The 21,212-nt window shown below is 37.3% G+C and overlaps 1 protein-coding gene across 7 annotated transcripts in view; it reads left to right on the top strand.

The window, feature by feature from the left end:
* Positions 1-21,212, top strand: part of ITPR2 (inositol 1,4,5-trisphosphate receptor type 2) — a 489,465-nt gene that overhangs the window by 374,838 nt on the left and 93,415 nt on the right. For all 7 annotated transcript variants that reach the window (XR_009048516.1, XR_009048517.1, XM_057703556.1 and 4 more), the window contains 3 exons: positions 11,953-12,060; positions 16,361-16,553; positions 19,641-19,766. Coding sequence is in view for 5 of the 7 variants with exons in the window: in XM_057703556.1 (XP_057559539.1) it covers positions 11,953-12,060; positions 16,361-16,553; positions 19,641-19,766 (427 nt within the window). In the remaining 2 variants the exon portion in view is untranslated. The remainder of the gene's footprint in view (positions 1-11,952; positions 12,061-16,360; positions 16,554-19,640; positions 19,767-21,212) is intronic.

The raw sequence follows: 21,212 nt of genomic DNA on the forward strand, positions 1-21,212 counted from the left end.
TGTGGTGGCTTTTCTTGTTGTGCAGCACGGGCTCTAGGTGTGTGGGCTTCAGTAGTTGTGGCACTAGGGCTCAGTAGTTGTGTATCCTCATGGGCTCTAGAGCACAGGCTCAGTGGTTGTGGTGCATGGGCTTAGTTGCTCTGAGGCATGTGGTATCTTCCCAGATCAGGGGTCGAACCCGTGTCCCCTGCATTGGCAGGCATATTCTTAACCACTGGGCCACCAGGGCATTCCTGAATGTATCTTTTTGATGGACACAATTCAACCCACAGCAGTATTCTCTATTCAAACTCCTCACATGGGCATTTAGTGTGACTCCAAATTCTAGTCCCACTTCCTGCTGTCCATCTTCTATGACTTTGTTCATGCAGATTCCTCTCTACATAGAATGGCTTCCTCATGCCATCCTCTCCTTCCCCTTTATACCTGTCGACATTTTATCTGTTCTTTAAAACCTTTATCAGATGCCTCTCTCACAAGATTCCCTTCCTAGTACCACCAACCAAATGTGATTGCTTGTTTCTGCGCTGTTTTCCCTCTTTTAATTACATTTCTGTAATTGTTTTAATTTCTCCAACTAGAAAGTAAGTTGCTTAAAAGAAGAAAGTGTCTACTTATCTCTATAATCCCACAATAGTTCTATGCTTTGCACGTAACAGAATCACAAAATCGGAGAAAAATAGATGTCTTGAAAATACAAGACGTGTATTTTAAGCCTGTTAGAATAGGTAAAACCTTAGTTTATAACCCTCTTTTGCTGATTTTTCTCTGCTTCAAACAAGAAGAGTGTTTGGTGTAAAAGCAGTGTACCAAACCTAAGCAAATAAGGCAATTATTCTGACCCCAGGCTCCAGCTCACTTTGTGATCTTTGGAAAGCTGGTAGCTGTGTCAGTTTTACCAATTAATAAAAGTGGAGCTTACATGAAAAAGTTCACAGATGAGAGGTGCCAAAGAATAATTATTGTTGAATAACATTCAAGTGCAATTACTTGATTTTTTAACTCCAACCTTACTTGGATCCAAACTGAAATGAACACTAAAATCCTAATGATAAGAAGACAAATGTGAAATGGTTTAATAAGGGATGCTGCCAAAAATGAAAAGCCCAAGTCTGTCATCTTTATTCCCCAATCTTGGATTTTAAAAACTGCACAATGTTAGTCAAAGACCCTGTGGTAGGTTATATGTGTTTCCATATAATGTTTGTACTTACAAGTACGTATATGTTCATATACGTATTTTAATTTCTATTGTGTTGCGCATGTATTTAAATCACAAATATATCATAATTAATAATGAGGTACATGATTTTCACTTTTCTTTTCACCATATAGTGAAAGAATCCCTAGCCCTTCTTGGCAGTCTTTTGCTATGAGGATGTCTTGATTCTTTTATAAGGCTGACTATCCACCAAAGCTTCTATCCCTTCTTCACTAATATATATGCATATATGTCCCCATGATGACATTGCATTTTGTTTTAAAATTTTTCTATTATGATAGACAACAAATTATCTAAGGGCTAATTTTTCTGTTTGTAATAATGAGCTAATGAGAGTTCTTTATCTGTAAAATTATTTCAGCATCTCTTACTAAGCAGGTATGACACATGTAAACCCCATGCCCACATCGTGTATAAAACAATTGCTACTCTTTTGCCTCAAAAAGATTGTTATGGGTGACTGGTTTTCCTAGGACCCAGAGATTTCCCGTCTATGTCATTATCCCTTTTAGCATTCAGTACTGTTGCCCATGTTCAGATTCTCATTATTACTCAATATTGATTGTTGGTTGGTTTTCCAGACGATGTGGTATCGTGACATCAGCTGATTTCGAGTCCTGTGGTGAGGGCCTCTGTCAAGTCAAGTTGGATGTTGTAATATGGCTGCGCTAGATTATTTTATTGAGCTGTTTTCCAGTCTTTCATTGGGATTTAAATTAGATTTATTACTGTGATGGCTCTTGACAGGTGTGTTATACTTGTCCAGAAACTTGTCAAATGTTTTCACCTTTGGTTTCCAAAGCACGTGATACTCAAGGATGCCACTGCATCTTTGTATGCTGGGGTTGTTTTTCTTTATTTATGTCATACAAAAAGGTGCATGGCACGTATAGCCGACAAAATGTGGCTGGAGTGAAGACCCCATCTCTAAGGAAAAACTGATGTCTCCGGTTGGCAGTGTGGCCATTCTACATGATTTTTTTTATAGATGTATAAATAGAGGACTTAAATCTTTCTTTAAAAAACAATTGGGTATGTATTAATTAGTCTCTGAAAATTTGTACTGTGCTTTTAGTAAACTGATAAATTCGGACCAAGAGAGCTCTGACACCAGTCATTTTCATGCATTTCAGAATAATTGAGATACTCTTTACTTCTTTTGTATTTTGTCTGTATTATAGGAATGCTATCCTTGCTTCATAAAGGGTTCAGTTCAACATTTTTTAAGTATCCAGTTCTTTCCTCTCCAGATAGTTTATAATGATTAGTAGAATGGATATAAGTACATGAATAACTATGAGACAAGAAAAAATATGAAAATATTTTATTTCTGCAAACGCTGGAAATTTTATCGTCATCTGATATCTAATCAGATTTCTTTGGCCTTTTTTATTGAGGAGAAAACAGAGAGATAATTTTATTCATGAGTCCTTGCTCACTTAGGTGCATAATGAATGTCATTAATTAATCCATTTCTTTACTGATTCAACAAATCTTTATTTTTGTCTATTTGATGTACCAAGTTCTGTTTTTGCCTCTGAGAATGTAGAGGTGAGTAAGATCAGGTGCTTTTTCTCAAGCATGTCACAGCCCGGTAAAGAGAAATAATAGTTACTAAGATACAATATGAGAAATTGTACAGTTTAAATATGTACAGGGCACTGTCTGAACACAGAACAAGAAAAAAGAAGCGAAGTGACTTTTGTCAGGAAAGGCCATCAGTTACAAAGAATATAAAAGACATCCAGGTAGAAAAAAAAGGTTCAGTTACTTCTATTTTGTTTTAATTTTTTTATTTATTTAATTTTTTAAGCTCTTTATTGGAATATAATTGCTTTACACTTTTGTACCAGCTTTTGAGGTACACCAAAGTGAATCAGCTGTATTTATACATATATCCCCATATCCCCTCCCTCCCGCGACTTCCTCCCACACTCCCTCTAAGACATCACCCATCATCAAGTTGATCTCCCTTTGTTATACAGCAACTTGCCACTAGCTATCTATTTTACAGTTGGTAGTGTATATATGTCTGTGTTACTCTCTCACTTCATCCCAGCTTCCCCTTTGCCACGCACCCCCCCAACCCCTCGTCCCCCAGTCCATTCTCTGCATCTGCATCCTTATTCTTGCCCTGTCACTGGGGCCATCAGTACCATTCTTTTTTTTTTTTTTTTTTTTTTTTCGATTCCGTATATATGAGTTAGCATACAGTATTTGTTTTTCACTCTCTGGCTTACTTCACTCTGTATGACAAACTCTAGGTCTATCCACCTCATTACATATAGCTCCATTTCATTCCTTTTTATGGCTGGCTGAGTAATATCCCATTGTATATATGTGCCACATCTTTATCCATTCATCTGTTGATGGGCATTTAGGTTGCTTCCATGTCCTGGCTATTGTAAATAGTGCTGCAATGAACATTATGGTACATGTTTCTTTTTGGATTATGGTTTTCTCTGGGTATATGCACAGGAGTGGGATAGCTGGATCATATGGTAGTTCTATTTGTAGTTTTTTAAGGAACCTCCACACTGTTTTCCATAGTGGCTGTACCAACTTACATTCCCACCAACAGTGCAGGAGAGTTCCCTTTTCTCCACACCCTCTCCAACATTTCTTGTTTCTAGATTTTTTGATGATGGCCATTCTGACCTGTGTGAGGTGATACCTCATGTGGCTTTGACTTGCATTTCTCTAATGATTAGTGATATTGAGCATCTTTTCATGTGTTTGTTGGCCATCTGCATGTCTTCTTTGGAGAAATGTCTGTTTAGGTCTTCCACCCATTTGTGGATTGGGTTATTTGCTTTTTTGGTATTAAGCTGCATGAGCTGCTTGTATATTTTGGAGATTAATCCTTTGTCCGTTGCTTCATTGGCAAGTATTTTCTCCCATTCTGAGGGTTGTCTTCTTGTCTTGTTTATGGTTTCTTTCGCTGTGCAAAAGCTTTTAAGTTTCATGAGGTCCCATTTGTTTATTCCTGATTTTATTTCCATGATTCTAGGAGGTGGGTCAAAAAGTCTCTTGCTTTGATGTATGTCATAGAGTGTTCTGCCTATGTTTTCCTCTCGGAGTTGTATAGTGTCTGGCCTTCCATTTAGGTCTTTCACCCATTTTGAGTTTATTTTTGTGTATGGTGTTAGGAAGTGTTCTAATTTCATTCTTTTACATGTTGCTGTCCAATTTTCCCAGCACCACTTATTGAAGAGGCTGTCTTTTTTCCATTGTATATTCGTGCCTCCTTTGTGAAAGATAAGGTGCCCGTATGTGCTTGGGTTTACCTCTGAGTTCTCTATTCTATTCCATTGATCTTCCTTTCTGTTTTTGTGCCAGTCCCATACTGTCTTGATCACTGTAGCCTTGTAGGATAGTTTGAAGTCAGGAAGCCTAATTCCACCAACTCCATTTTTCCTTCTCAAGATTGCTTTGGCTATTTAGGGTCTTTTGCTTTTCCACACAAATGGTAAGATTTCTTGTTCTAGTTCTGTGAAAAATGCCATTGGTAATTTGATAGGGATTGCGTTGAGTCTGTAAATTGCTTTGGGTAGTACAGTCATTTTCACAATGTTGATTCTTCCAATCCAAGAACATGGTATGTCTCTCCATCTATTTGTGTCCTCTTTGATTTCTTTCATCAGTGTCTTAAAGTTTTCTGCATACAGATCTTTTGCCTCCTTAGGCAGGTTTATTCCTAGGTATTTTATTCTTTTTGTTGCAATGGTGAATGGGAGAGTTTCCTTAATTTCTCTTTCTGCTTTTTTGTTCTTAGTGTATAGGAATGCAAGAGATTTCTGCACATTAATTTTGTCTCCTGCTACTTTACTAAATTCATCGATTAGTGCTGGCAGTTTTCTGGTAGTTTTTAGGGTTTTGTATGTATAATATCATGTCATCTGCAAAGAATGACAATTTTACTTCTTTTCCGATTTAGATTCCTTTTATTTCATTTTCTTCTCTGATTGCTGTGGCTAACACTTCCAAAACTATGTTGAATAATAATGGTGAGAGTGGACACCCTTGTCTTGTTCCTTTTCTTAGAGGGAATGCTTTCAGTTTTTCACCATTTAGAACGATGCTGGCTTTTGGTTTCTCATATATAGCTTTTATTATGTTGAGGTAGTTTCCTTCTATGCCCATTTTCTGGAGAGTTTTTATCATAAATGGATGTTGAATTTTGTCAAAAGCTTTTTCTGCATCTATTGAGATTATCATATGGTTTTTACCCTTCAATTTGTTGATATGATGTATCACGTTGATTGATTTGCATATATTGAAGAATCCTTGCATCCCAGGGATAAACCCCACTTGATCATGGTGTATGATCTTTTTAATGTGCTGTTGGATTCTGTTAGCTAGTATTTTGTTGAGGATTTTTGCATCTATATTCATCAGTGATATTGGTCTGTAATTTTCTTTTTTTGTGTGAAACCTTTGCCTGGTTTTGGTATCAGGGTGATAGTGGTCTCGTAGGATGAGTTTGGGAGTGTTGCTCCTGCTATATTTTGGAAGAGTTTGAGAAGGATAGGTGTTAGCTCTTCTCGAAATGTTTGATAAAATTCTCCTGTGAAACCATCTGGCCCTGGGCTTTTGTTTGTTGGAAGATTTTTAATCACAGTCTCAATTTCCATTCTTGTGATTGGCCTGTTCATATTTTCTATTTCTTCCTGGTTCAGTCTTGGAAGATTGTACTTTTCTAAGAATATATCCATTTCTTCCAGGTTATGCAATTTATTGGCATATAGTTGCTTGTAGTAGTCTCCCATGATCTTTTGTATTTCTGCAGTGTCGGTCACTACTTCTCCTTTTTCATTTCTAATTCTATTGATTTGCGTCTTCTCCCTTTTTTTCCTGATGAGTCTGGCTAATGGTTTATCAATTTTATTTATCTTCTCAAAGAACCAGCTTTTAGTTTCATTGATCTTTGCTATTGTTTCCTTCATTTCTTTTTCATTTATTTCTGATCTGATCTTTAGGATTTCTTTCCTTCTGCTCACTTTGGGGTTTCTTTATTCTCCTTTCTCTGATTGTTTTAGGTGTAAGGTTAGGTTGTCTATTCAATATTTTTCTTGTTCCTTGAGATAGGACTGTATTGCTATAAACTTCCCTCTTAGAACTGCTTTTGCTGTGTCCCATAGGTTTTGGGTTGTTGTGTTTTCATTGTCATTTGTTTCTAGATATTTTTTGATTTCCTCTTTGATTTCTTTAGTGATTTCTTGGTTGTTTAATACATATTGTTTAGCCTCCATGTGGTTGTATTATTTACAGTTTTTTTTCCTGTAATATCTAGTCTCATGATGTTGTGGTCAGAGAAGATGCATGATATAATTTCAATTTTTTTGAATTTACTTAGGCTTGATTTCTGACCCAAGATGTGATCTATCCTGGAGAATGTTCCATGTGCACTTGAGAAGAAAGTGTATTCTGTAATTTTTGGGTGAAATGATCTATAAATATCAGTTAAGTTGAGATGGTCTAATGTGTCATTTAAGGCTTGTGTGTCGTTATTTATTTTCTGTTTGGATGATCTGTCCATTGATGTAAGTGGGGTGTTAAAGACTCCTACTATTATTGTGTTACTGCCGACTTCCCCTTTTATGGCTGTTAGCATTTGCCTTATGCATTGAGATGCTCCTATGTTGGGTGCATAAATATTTACAATTGTATATTCTTGGATTGATCCCTTGATCATTATGTAGTGTCCTTCCTTGTCTCTTGTAATAGTCTTTTACTTTAAAGTCTAATATGTCTGATGTGAGATTGCTACTCCAGCTTTCTTTTGACTTCCATTTGCATGGAATATCTTTTTCCATCCCATTTACTTGCAGTCTATATGTGTCCCTTGGTCTGAAGTGGGTTTCTTGTAGGGAGCATATAGAAGGGTCATGTTTTTGTATCCATTCAGCCAGTCTGTGTCTTTTGGTTGGAGCATTTAATCCATTTACATTTAAGGTGATTATTGACATGTGTGTTCCTATTACCATTTTCTTAATTGTTTGGGATTTGTTTTTGTAGGTCTTTTCCTTCTCTTGTGTTTCCTACTTAGAAAAGTTCCTTAAGCAGTTGTTGTGAGGCTGGTTTGGTGGTGCTGAATTCTCTTAACTTTTGCTTGTGTGTAAAGCTTCTGATTTCTCCATCAAACCTGAATGAGATTCTTGCTGGGTAGGGTATTCTTGGCTGTAGGTTTTTCTCTTTCAGGACTTTCAGTATATCCTGCATTCCCTTCTGGCCTGCAGATGTTTTTATTTTTAAAAATTATATATTTCAAAATTTCCAAGATTTTTATAGATTACTTACATAATCATGAATGAAAATATTATTTTAAATGTTTGAACATGTGAAGGGAGGCCTAGGCATTTTTTAAAGTGCCTTTTAGAGTACCTCTTGTCTGCAATCAACCAAGACAAATGTCAGATCATTTCATTAAGACTGAAGGAAAGAGAGAGGCCCTATCATGTTTTTGTTAAGCAGGATGAAATGAAAATTATTTGTATAGATTTGTACTATTAATTATATCACATAAAATAGCATTATTGGTTTCTTAAAATAATGATAGCAATTTTGACACTATAAAGTGACTATAAAGAAGTAAAAACTTTTATTACAAATGAACTTATTTACAAAACAGAAATAGACTCACAGACATAGAAAACAAACTTATGGTTACCAAAGGGGATAGTGGTGAGTGGGTGGAGATAAATGAGGAGTTTGGGATTAGCAGATACACACTACTATATATAAAATAAATAAACAACAGGGATCTACTGCATAGCACAGGGAAGTATACTCAATATCTTCTAATAACGTAAAATGGAAAAGAATTTGAAAAAGAAGATATTTATTGAAACTAACACAGCATTGTAAATTAACTGTACATCAATTGAAAAAGAAAAAAAAGAAGCACAAGTGTTTTAGTAAATAAATTTTAAAGAAATTATTCAAATTAATGTTCACTTGGGAAGCTATCCATAATTTAAGATTTAAAGACTTACATTCACTTGATTAAACAAATATGTGTTGAGCATCTAATATGTACCAGACACTGTTCTAAGCCTTGGAAATAACAGCAGTGAACAAAACAGATGAAAACCTGTGTCCTCTAAGAGCATACGCTTGCTTTCTTTAGAGGGAGATAACCGATAGATCGATGATAAAATATGTTGTGTTGTAATATGTGCTGTGGAGAAAAATAAAGCAGGAAATGGGGTTAGATGTTTTGGGGGAGGTGAGCGAGGTGGTCTCTGAAAGTGTGGCTGTTGATAGGACAGTTTTTAGAAGGAGTCCTGAAGTAGGTGAGGGAGCAGCCAGGTGGGGATCCAGGGGAGGGGAATCCACGCACAGGGACTAACCGGCGACTGCAAAATCCCTGAGCTGGGACCTGCTTCTTGGGTTGAAGGAATAGGCAGGAGCCCAGTGTGGCTGGGACTGTGGGAGGGTGGCAGGAGAAGAGTCCAGAAAGGGAGCGGGGCCAGATTCTGTCGTCCTTCTTGGCCACAGTGAGGACGGGGCTCTGACTCTAAATGAGAGGGTTTGGGGCAGAAAAGAGGCATGATCTTATTAAAAGGATAACTCTGGCTCCTGGGTTAAGGCGACTCCAGAAGACAAGGGTGGAGCCGGGAGATCAGTTACGAGGCTATTGCAGAATTCCAGGCGAGAGGAGGTGGTGACTGGGACCGGGGGGGTGTGGAGGTGTGAGAAGCAATGAGATGATAGACACTCCTTAAACCTGGTGCTTACCACTCACTGCTCCCTGCACTCTGTCAGGAAGCTCCATTTCAAGTATCTCACTCTGACTAGCCCTTCCTAACTAGTACTTCCTTTTATCAGCAAACTCCAACACATTTTTTAAACACTAGAAGCTACAATTCGTTGATCCTGTCACCTTTTCATTGTCCCTCCTGGCTTCATTTCCTTCCTTATTCAGCTTGGAGTCCATGGTCCCATATATAGTCCTTGCATAGACTCTTAAATTCTCTCTCTCTCTTTTTTGTGTGTTGTTGGCCTCACCCAGCAAAACCTCAGTCTCTTTAGTTACAGCTCTGCTTACTCCATGTCTGGACCCTGACAGCTGAGCATCGTGGGAAAACACAAAGATGCTTATTGGACTCACTTTGATCTTGGCCATAGTAGAAGGGGGACCCTTGGGGTTTCCTGACAATCCCATTTTCCAAGTCCATTCACTTTCCCTAGCAGACTGTTCCATCCCTTCTCTTCCTCAGATTCCCAGCACCTCCTCTCTCATCCTGTCAGCTTTCTACTCCACTGAGAAAGTAACCAGAAAAGAACTACTCTGTGTTTCCACCACAACTGCCCACCCCTATTCTCTGCTGTCACTATGACTGAATTTGTTTCCGAGGCAAATTCTTCTACTTATATACTAGATCATTCCATTCTCACCTAGTCAGGACATTGCTTTAGCAAATGTTCCTTCTCTCTCAAAGGCAAGCAAACATGATGTTGTAATTGCCATCTTAAAAAATTCCCCCTTTCACCGTTTCTTTCTTTAGCTACCACCCTATTTCTTGCCTTCCTCCTCACGACAACACTCTTCAAGAACTGCCTGCACTTATTGTTTATACTTCCTCTCTTTGTGTTCTTACTGAAACCCACTACAGCTAGGGTTGGTGCCCACCACTGCCTGAACTGCCGCTGTCAAGGTTACCGTAACTTCCGAGTTGGTAAACCAGCGACCACTTCCCAGTCCTCATCTGATGTCGTGCAGATGATCTCTCCCTCCGTTTCTGAAGGTCTTTCTTCATTTGGCTGCCAAGACACCTGATTTCACTGATGTTCTTCCTTTTCTCATCGTTCTAGCCTCTATCAGAGTTCCTTAGATCTCCTTTCTCTAAGTTTACTTCAAGTGACTTCACTAAGGTTCATGGTTTTAAATATCAGTCGTATATTGACGTCCTCTAACGTTTAGCTCCAGCCCCGACCTCTGCCCAGAACTCTCAACAAACATCAACAGGCTGCTCGCTGTTTCCTTTTGGAGGATGTTTAAAGCCTCATGTGTCCAAAACCAAAGTCCAGATACTCACCCCGTAAATAAGCTCCTCCTGCATTTTTCCCCAGTAAATGGCGTTTCTAAACTTTCAGTTGCTCTGGTCAATAATTTTGGAGTCATCCCTAACTCCTCTCTTCCTCTCATGCCCCAGACCCAGTCTGTAAACAGTCATGCCAGTTCATGCTTTCAGAAAGTGACCATTTCTTAAAGCAGCCATGCCGATGTGCCTGAATGATTACCATAATTGTATCCTTTGAAACTCATTTAGATTTTTAGAAACACCTACAAGTCACGACAAGTTTTATAACTATGATTTGTAATAAAATCTGTATAATTCACGTCAGTCAAAAATAAAATGTAAATATAAAACAGGAAATGGCTTTCTTGAGTGATTTATAAATATCCCTGAAAGCCAGTTCTAAAACAATAGTTTCAAAAATGAGGAGCAACATCAATGGAATGAATATTTAACTTATCAAATTATCACTAACAAGGATGATATTTATTTAGTTTTATAGGTTCTGGATTATTGTTTAAAATTTATCTCCGTTCTTTATACTCACAATTTATAATGACATTTCATGAATAATACAGAGACTTATTTAGTGCCCTTTAATGTTGATAAGAGTATTGACTCTGGGATCATCCTGCTTAAGTTAAATTCTGATTCTATCGTTAGCTAGAAAGCTACGTTCTCACGGACAAGTTCCTTAAATGCTGTGTGCCTCCGTTTTCCTATCTGTAAAATGGGTAGTGAGTGCTTACCCCAGGCTTTCTTACTAGGATCAAGTGTGCTCATGTACTTAAATGTTTAGGTTAGTGTCTAGCACAGGGTAAGAGACAGGAATGGTCCTTGGAATAAAAGAACTATATGGCAGATGTTTTGTTACTAGAAGCCCTCAGGGAACTTGAGGCTTCATAGAAAATCTGAAAGGTTAAAGACATTATGAGGTTTTAGAGATTGTTCAAGACAACCATAAAAGAGATCTCTGAAGGCAAGAGGTATTAGTTATCTACAAAGTAAGAGAACTGGCCAATAAGTGTCATAGACATTCAGATGGGAGAGAAAGATTACTTCTCTCAACAGCAATTTAAGATAATTTATGATGAAATTTTTGTTTTACATGTTTGGTTTCAATGGCAATAAAACTGAGATCTATACTCATAAAGTGCCAGTTTTGACATATGAATATGCAGAAACATAGGATTTTAGTACAAACTGCTAATTGTAGAGCTTTGATTAAATGCTGTAGGGAATAGCAACACCTATTTATGTGTATATAGGAAGCTGCCATTTATATTGGTGTCACTCCCCACTGAACTATCAGTGTTCATCAAGTTATGTGTACATGGAGTCTAAATTTATTATAAGGAGTATCAATTATATATCATTGTGGGCTTTTCTTCTTCCTGGCACAATTATACATTTATTGAAAATATATGTTTAATCAACAAATAGTAATTGAATACCTGCTCTGGGCAAGACAGTCTTCTCATGCTTAAAACCTATATCGCCAAATAAAAATGCAAGATTGCTATAGCAATTTCATTGTTTATGCCTTTCAAATAGACATGCTTTCCTGAAATGAAAGTAATTGCTATTAACCCCAGAACTGTGAAACTATGTATCTATGTATACAATTGGACAACTTATTTTCAAAGTTTGTCCCCAGGAAAGGGGGAAGAAAGACCTCACACATTTTTCCTCTCTTTTCCCCTCTAGTTGGCCCGCCACAACAAACTCTTACAGCAGATGCTCAAACCAGGGTCTGATCCAGATGATGGAGATGAAGCCTTAAAGTATTATGCCAACCACACCGCACAGATCGAGGTAACCGTCTATGATTTCTTGAATGGGACCAACTGTGAAAAGATGTTTACTTTCTCTTTCAGGCCATTTTCATAATTGTTTACTAGAACAATGAAGTAGAATTGAGTGATGTAAACTGTAAAAGTATATACCGAAAGAGGAGATGTGAGTGGTGATTTAAAAGAAATAGATGTGCACATCTTTCAAAGTTGTCTTTATTTTTTGACCAGAACTATATGTAAATTCTCTTTTGTGGTTCATAAGGTTGTTTTTGTCTCATTTTGTTTTGGTCCTGGAAGAAATCATCGCAGAGCAGTGATATTTTAGAGACAAGATTATTGTAATAGATACTATCATTCAAGAAATGGTTTCTTTTTAAAAACTATGGAAGGCTTATTAAAGTAGAGATCTCTGTGTAAGGAAGTATTCAGAGGGGTGGGAAACTCAGAAGGCACTAGTAAAGTTTTCTTATTGAGAGCATGAACTTGACGTGGTTTAATAGTTTCCATTTCATTCTGCAGCAGTTGAGCCCCACCTCCGTAAGTGAGACCTTATTTAAGGGCTAGTAGCAGTTCAGGAGGTGGGGGTCACATGGTCTTAATCATTATGTGTGTGAGACATCTGGTTGGCATTGACTAGCTGTGGAATCATTTGGACACTAGTTGGCAGAGCTAATCAGGCAGAAATGAGCAGAATAGTTGACACCTGTCACGTGTTAATTTACATTCCCTCATTCACTCACTTTGGCAGATATTTTTTAGTTTTCAGCAAAGTGCATGATGGCATCACTGCTATTAACTCTCAAGGTACAGAATCACTGTACCTTCTTGTTTACTGTTGCCAAACCTTTGCAATAATGAGTATCCTTACCTTGTGTCAAAAAATGCATCGGTTGCTCACGTTTATAAACATTAATAGCTTTGTTGGGGACTTGACCTAGTGCAGTCCATGAGCTGGACCAGCAGTAAAAACATTGCTCACTACATCAGTTGCTTAGGAACTGGGAAGCTGGAGAAATTGACACAAATAGATCATCAAACCACCAAGGTTCTGCGGGAGGTCCCAGAAGCCAAAGTACAGAGCTAGTGATTAGAAGAGAATATCAGGAATGGTAGGCAGAAGGGGCAGGTAGAATAGTAGGTGGACCAGAGGTAAGGGTTGGGTTAATACTTATGTGTGAGAGATGGAGGCTTTTGTTGAAGCTGGACTTTTATTGGTTCCCAGCTGTGAGGAGATTTAGCTATAAATTAGGTAATTGTTTGCTGAGCCTTTACTCTCTACCAATGACATATACATAGAGAAGGTCATTCTGTGTTGTAATTGTATAAACAAAGGCCCAGGAAATTTAGAGAAAATAGTAATTAACTGTGCCTGGGGAATTTCAGGATAGATTTCAGAGAGAAGGTTGTCAGAAAGTCTATATTAAAGATTTAGGTTTTTCTCTACTAAAGTTTGGGCATGGGATTTCAGGTAGAATTAAACGAAGGGAAGGTGAAAGAACGTGGGAAGGGGAATGACTTTTTTCAAACGATTACTCACGTTGCTGTTTGGAGAAAGGATTGGAAAGGGAATGGGGCAAAGAATGCAGGCAGATGAAATAGGAAGATATAATAGAAAAGAGAGGTGGTGGTATTGAGGATGATAGATTGGAGAAAACACACACACATATGTTATAACCCACACATACGTACATGCAGGGCTTGATGCTTGTTGTTGGATTGTGCATGTAAGGTGAGGAAAATACTGGGGAAAAGGGTGCCTCCTGGGCTTCTGGTTTGAATAAATGGACAGAAATTGGTGTTATGCATGGGGATCCTAGGTTTGGTAGCTACAACGTAGGGAAAGATCATTTGTTGATTCTTGGATAAATTGAATTCGAGGTGACTTTGAAGAATGCATGAAGTTGGATATAGTTCAGGGTTCAAAGGAGTGGTCTGGGCTGGTGATCTAAGTCAGTTCTTCACATTGACCTATCCTCATGCTCATTCAAAGACCAGCTCACATGACCTCCTCAGAGAGGATGCCCCTCCTTCCTTCAGGCATTCATTCGTTTCATCCCACTAGTTCCCACAGCAGTTTGCTCATTCTCTTAGTTTAGTGTGTCATGTTGGAATATTGTTGGATTCTTCTGGGTCACTGGTCCCCTACTTGAGGCAGGAACTGGTCTTGATCATCTTTTTATTTCCAAAAATGAACCTTGTTCTTGGAACATAATCATAGTAATGAATATTGTTGAAAATAATAGTTTGTCTGTATGTTATAGACTCAGAGACCCTGGGAAATAGGAAGGACCTATGGGTTACGTAGTCTATTCACCTATCCAAGGAGGCATTGCTTTACAATGGTCTTGTTTCTGCTTTAAATTCTTCCTGTGATAGCGATCTCACTACTTCAGGAAGAAACATCCAGTTTGGAACAACCATAATAATTAGAAAGTTATTTTTTGATAAAGCATGCACTGGAGCCCACTTTCATGTTTGCCCACTGTTCCGAATGTTTGCTCCCGTCAGCAAAACAGCTTGGCTCTAACATTTGAAGATCCATCGTGATTACTAAACAATGCAAGCTTTTATAGATTGGGCTTCGTGTTGTTTTTTCGCTTTGAATTTCCCAGGACTCCTTGCCTGAGGACTGAATAAGCATTTGTTGAATAAGTGTGTTGAAGAAAGTATCCATTTTTGGCTTTTTACAGTTAACACATTCGCATCTCTTTCAGTAATCCCTCCAGTCTGTCAATGCCCTTTGTAAAATGTAACAACCAAGATCAAACATAACATGTCATAAAAGGGCTGAAAAGCTTGGCTTATTGTAATCAGGACATTATTTCTTAAATGCACCCTGAGATTTTTTTTAAATGTTTGATACTATTCCATCAAGTAAACCTTTTTTTTTCCCCTATATAGTTGCTTACCATACCAAATATGTCCAATTTTTCTTTTGTACAATTGATTTTTTTTAACCTATGCTCAAGAATTTTTATTTACCGCTACAAATTTCTTCTTTGTTTTATGATAGTATTCTAGTACGTGGTTTGCATATGTAACATATCATTTAGGATAGCTTCAGTTACCAGTAAGAGAATACCAGACTGACAGTTTTTAAACAATAAAAATATTTGATTATCCTACATAATGGGAAGTCTGGAGGTACCAATATTTCTACAATTCATTCAATGACTCAGTGATGTCTTCAAGCACTCAGACCTTTTCCATCTTTCCTGCCTAAATCTTCCTTATTACACTAGTGAGATCTCACCTCATGGTTGCAAAATGGCTGCCAAAGTTTCAAATATCATCACCACCTTTCGTTCTAAGCAGGAAGAAAGAGGGTACAGGCAAAAAAGAAGTTTTGTGTTGTGTATTTGATTTTTTTGTTGTTATTTTATATTTTATGAGACAAATATCATGTGGCTCTCTGTCTTTTCAGGAAGCAAAATCTTTCATGGGAGTACCCCCTAACCCCAGGATATTTCTCCTTATGCCTCATTTTCCAGAACTAAGCCATGTGCTCATCACCATACCAATCAATAGCAAAGGGAAATAGAATGACTCTTTTGGGTTAGACCACTCCTGATTCATTCTTGAGGGCTAAGTAGAGCATGTAAATATGAACCTTGAGACTTAGTCTACAGAAACCCTTGTGACATAAGAAAGCCGTATGAAAACATTTACCCTGTTTTTTGTTTGTTTGTTTTGTATTTTGGGTTTTTTTTTCTTTTCTTTTCTTTTCTTTTGTCTAAAGTTAAACTGTTACAAATGCCAAATAAGAGAAGTTCAAAATAATGAATATTCACATCTGGGTATATGCTCGAATGGATGTTATACCTACAAAAATATGTTTTGCCATGAATAAGAAATCATTTTAATGACATAAAGCATTTTTCTCTGTAGAACTCAGGGCACATCATGTTGAGTATGTCATTTGTTCCCCAACAGCCCTTTCTAGGAAGAACAGGCTAAGAGCAAGATATAAATATGTATGTTTTTATACATAGCTAATCACTTGCCAGATAAGACCCTCTTAGTTCTCTGATGTATTTCATGAAAATAAAATGGGTGGCAAGAGTTTAATGCTAATCCAGAAAGAATAAAGATTTTGGTTTTTGTTATTTATAACAAAGTATAATACTTATTATATATTAGTTCAGTTAATTTCTCTCATTTAAAGAGAAAAGTTCAGTAAAGGACTATTTCAGATACTTCAAGTTAGCCTATTTTTTCATAACTGAATTCATAAAATATCATTAATAAACTCATGCTAAAAACAGAAAAGAGTCTAAGACTGTCCCAAGCCTAAGACAAATGCAAATTAATGTTTTCAGATTGTTCGCCATGACAGGACAATGGAACAAATAGTGTTTCCTGTCCCCAATATATGTGAATACCTCACGCGAGAGTCCAAGTGCCGTGTGTTCAATACCACAGAGAGGGATGAACAAGGAAGTAAAGTGAATGACTTTTTCCAGCAAACGGAAGATCTCTACAATGAGATGAAGTGGCAGAAGAAAATCAGGAGTAAGTACGATGAACTGAAATGGTTCGTTTGCAGCATAATGATAGACACCTTGGTGCTTTGAGTTACATGACAGTGTTCATTTCAATTGGTTCTTAATTTCTTGCGATCTGATGTTACTGAAATTACTTATAGGCTTAAGCACGTAAGCTCCGTCTACAGCTGGAGCCAGGACACCTGTGCCTTAAGGGAAACAGAAAACTCTGACTAATTAGATCGTCTCTTAGTGCTGATCCTATAGTTTTATAAATATTATGACATCCAAGATTGCAGCTGTATGTTTCAACTGTGGAACAGCTGCAGGTTTGACGTCCATGAATAGGCCCTGACCAGCCTTAACAATCAGTGAATGGGGCGGAGAGACTCTTTTGTCCTCTTGTGTCTGTGATCTTATGATCGGGGAGATTGTTTAATGTTTTTCATGAAAGTCATTCTTTCTTTCAACATATCTGAACCTCAAAGTAAAAATTGTGTGACACTTGTATTCAAATAGGGCAAGGTTATAATGTCACACTTAAAAGTTACCATAATACCATTCCCATTACTTATTTCTCAAGTCTCAAGTCTATTTGGAAATATTATGTAATAACCTAAATAGGAAAAGAATTTGAAAGAGATAGATACATGTATATATATAACTGAATCACTTTCATATACACCTGACACTAACACAGCATTGTTAATCAAGTATACTCCAATATAAAATAAAAAGGTTTAAAAAAAAGGCTACAAAATTTTTTTTAATTTTCAAATTTAAAATAAACGTTTGTATATTTCGCCAGATGAGAAATCTCATGAATTTTTAACAAAAATTTATAGGGGAAAACTTTTGATTATGTCTTTTCTGACCTTTGGGGAGGTTTTCCAGACAAGTAGATATATGTCTCAATATCTCTATTCAGTAGTGCTTCATCATTTTAGTTTCCTGGGAATTTTACTGATTGTGATGTATGAATTTGGTTGAACTTGAGGCATAACATCTTGGATAAAGATTGTAGCATGTGTTGTCAGGCTTTCTTAGTGGAATATTTGAAAAAATAAAGAAATTACTCTCCCTGAGTATTTACCATGCAGAAGCTTAAGGAATTCAGAGAACATTTGGGGTGTCCAGAATACATATGAAAACTCAATTTGATAAACATACTTTTTATTCTTTCTTTTCCCAGCTCTTTAGTGGAGTATAATTGCTTTACACTGTTGTGCCAGTTTCTGCTGTACAACAAAGTGAATCAGCTGTATTTATACATATATCCCTATATCCCCTCCCTCTTGAGCCTCCCTCCCAGCCTCCCTATCCCATCCCTCTAGGTCATCACCCGTCATCAAGTTGATCTCCCTGTGTTATGCAGCAGCTTCCCACTAGCTATCTATTTTACATTTGGTAGTGTATATATGTCAGTGCTACTCTCTCACTTTGTCCCAGCCTCCCCTTCCTCCCCCACCCTCTGCCCGTGTCCTCAACTCTGTTCTCTACATCTGCGTCTTTATTCTTGTCCTGGCACTGGGTCATCAGTACCATTTTTTTAGATTCCATGTATATGCGTTAGCATATGGCATTTGTTTTTCTCTTTCTGGCTTACTTCGCTCTGTATGACAGACTCTAGGTCCATCCACCTCACTACAAATAACTCAATTTCATTCCTTTTTATGGCTGAGTAATATTCCATTGTATGTATGTGCCACATCTTCTTTACATACTTTTTTATTCTTGACAAAAAGTAAATTGAATAATGGACTAGTGCTGGTGGGATCTGTGCTTTTTTAGATAAAATTTTGTCATTTATCATAAAACAAATATTAAAATAATTTTCAATATACAGTTTTCTTTTAAAATTTGGAAGCAGCTTATTTTGAGGTTATAGACGGAATCTAATTCATCTGATGGATTTATTACAAATGTATGCAGTAACATCTAATTTTGTCTTAATATTCTGCTTTTTAAAATGACGACTCCTAATTCAGGAATGATGGAGATGCAGATGTTTACAATTTATGACACATTAGTCAACTAAATGCCATGGCTAATCATAGCCTACTCCAGTGTTGGAACGCTCCATTCCAAGAGAAGGAAAACAGATGTACTGAAGGGAAGTGTAGTTTATAAGTAAATAACAGACTTGAGACTGGAATTCACAGAACATAATTTGAAAGCTTAAAATTTCTGTTTGAAAATTGAGATGTCTTTCCCCCTCAATTAACTCCAGTATTTTAAATGTGATGTTAAAGATATTAAGAGTTAGAGAATGGACAAGACCTGAATAAGTCATGTGTCAAACATATGCATGACATGTCTGTTCGGTTTTTTAGGAGAGGTGAAAAGAACTGGGTTTCGGTTTATGTAAATGTAAATTGTGTTCAGTAGATGCATCTGCTCATTCATTTCTGATGACAGATACAGAATCCCGTATCTGAAAATATTCAGCAAAGCCTCTCCCACTTATTGGTAGTTCTTGTTGTATCTTTCATTTACTTCTGCTGTTGCATACCCAACAAGTTCTCGGGAAGCATAAAGGTTTAAAACTTAGAAAGTATTATAAATCACTAGTTCTCAGTAAGCAGTGCTATGCCATGCTATTAAGTTTCAGAATTTCAGGTAACTGTGACTGTGATTTGGAATATTCACCAGAGACATATCTGTGAGAGGGATGGGGGTTTTTATTTTACTTTAAGACATGGGAGTGAGACCAATTTATCGATATTACTAAATTACACAGCAGTGTATACCATTCCATTAACAGGGGCCCCAGGCGACTGCTAAACTGTCTTCCCCCTAATCTGCTCTAGGAATATATTAAAGAGAATTAATAGAGAATCATCTTTTCTGACCACTTTTAGCAGTCGCAGAATTACTCATCCTTCTACAATGGCTTAGGTGTAAACTGGCTAAAGGAGAAAAAAGGAATCAAATAGAAAACTCGTTTATGGTATTGATTATAAATGTTCTAAAATAAGTCATTAAATGTTTATTTAAAGATGCTTTTATAGTAGTTTACAAAAATGCATTTAGTAAAATGTTATTCTGGTAGGGCTCCAGTGTTGAAATCAAAATTCATTTTCTCTTCTGTCCCACTGCACGTCTTTCCCACTAGGTAACCCTGCCCTGTTCTGGTTCTCAAGGCACATTTCTCTCTGGGGGAGCATCTCCTTCAACCTGGCTGTGTTCATCAACTTAGCTGTGGCTCTCTTCTACCCATTTGGGGATGATGGAGATGAAGGCAAGTGCTTGTCTATCTTTAAATGATAAGTATTTTAGAGTCTAAAGACAATACTCTTGATGCATGCCTTAGCTATTTAGAGCTTCCCAATTACAACTTCATTCTTGTTAAATAGATTTTCTTTATTCATTGGAAGTAAAGGATGATGGCAGAGTAGGTGGAAAACGAGAGTCAATATAAATATTCTTCAAAAAACTCATATACAGAAGCGCTAGTAGAGCTATATTATATATTGACAAAGAAGGCAATGAAAAAATTTTTGCTACCTAATTTTTGTGACCAAAAGCACTTTTAGACTGTATCAATTATGTAAATATATGGGAAAATGAGGGATGGATGCCAAAATGTTGATTGTGATTGCCTGAAATAGTAGAGTCTCTATTTTACTCTCTTGCTTTTGATGTTGTTAAGGTTTCTAGAGTGAGCATGCAGGTAATCTGGAAAACAGTTTTTTTTAAAATGTGCAGCATAAGACAGAGTATGGTCATAGGGCATAAAGGATATTGACTATGAGGTCAGTATTATTAAACTAATAATGTCTGCGGTTTTTGCAAAAGCAAAGACGAGAGAAGTTACCCCAAGTTAAAGGACATAGGAAATAATAGGCGAGGGAGGCTAAAGGGCGGGACTGTGGAAATTAAGTTTCGTTTAAATCTGGCAAACGTACGTGGGAAAATATGTCACGGGCTTGGGATACAATGAGGTCAGTAACTTTGGAATGGGCATCGAAAGAATGGCTTGGAGGATGAGATGGGAGAAACCAGCAAATAATAACCACACGGTGCTTTTGCATTTCACGTGTTCATAGGATTGTGTGAGACTCTAATGAGATGCTGTAGGTGAAGCACTTAGAACAGAGGTTGGTAAGCATTCGCTAAAGCCTAGTTGTGGATGTTGTCATTGTTTCAAGGTAAATACTACAAAGGGAAGCTCCGTGAAGAGGATGGTGTGATAAGAGTAAGAGGTATTTAAGCCTATTTCAGATGAACCGGAGGTGAGCAGGAAGGGAAATGGGAGCGTGGTAGTAATTTGTTATTTCAAAGGTCCGTTACAGACGGCAGATATCAAAGTTCTGAGTGGCCACGAGAAGGTCTGATTTTTTAGAAGGTACGTCAATGCTAATAAGGGAAGACTATCTGGCAGTGGAGTAGATGTGTGAGTTAAATAGCAATGAAAACATAGCAAGTATTTGGCTGTCCATTGTGGGGAAGTTGCAAATACAGCAGGAAGTGGAAACAGCTTTCCCTTTACTGTGTTTAGTCTCGCTCAGTGATGATAGCCCTTTTGGCACAGAAGAACGGAGCGCTTGCAAGGAGAGAAGTCCAGCCTGGAATGATGAATTAGTGTCATCTGCACACGGAATGCTGAGAGTAGATCGTAGTATCCCAGTGAATAAAAACATAAAGTCTTAGATATGGAAGCAGTACTGGAATCATCTAATATCAA

This window comes from Hippopotamus amphibius, chromosome 12 (assembly GCF_030028045.1).
Source record: "Hippopotamus amphibius kiboko isolate mHipAmp2 chromosome 12, mHipAmp2.hap2, whole genome shotgun sequence".
Taxonomy (NCBI): domain Eukaryota; kingdom Metazoa; phylum Chordata; class Mammalia; order Artiodactyla; family Hippopotamidae; genus Hippopotamus; species Hippopotamus amphibius.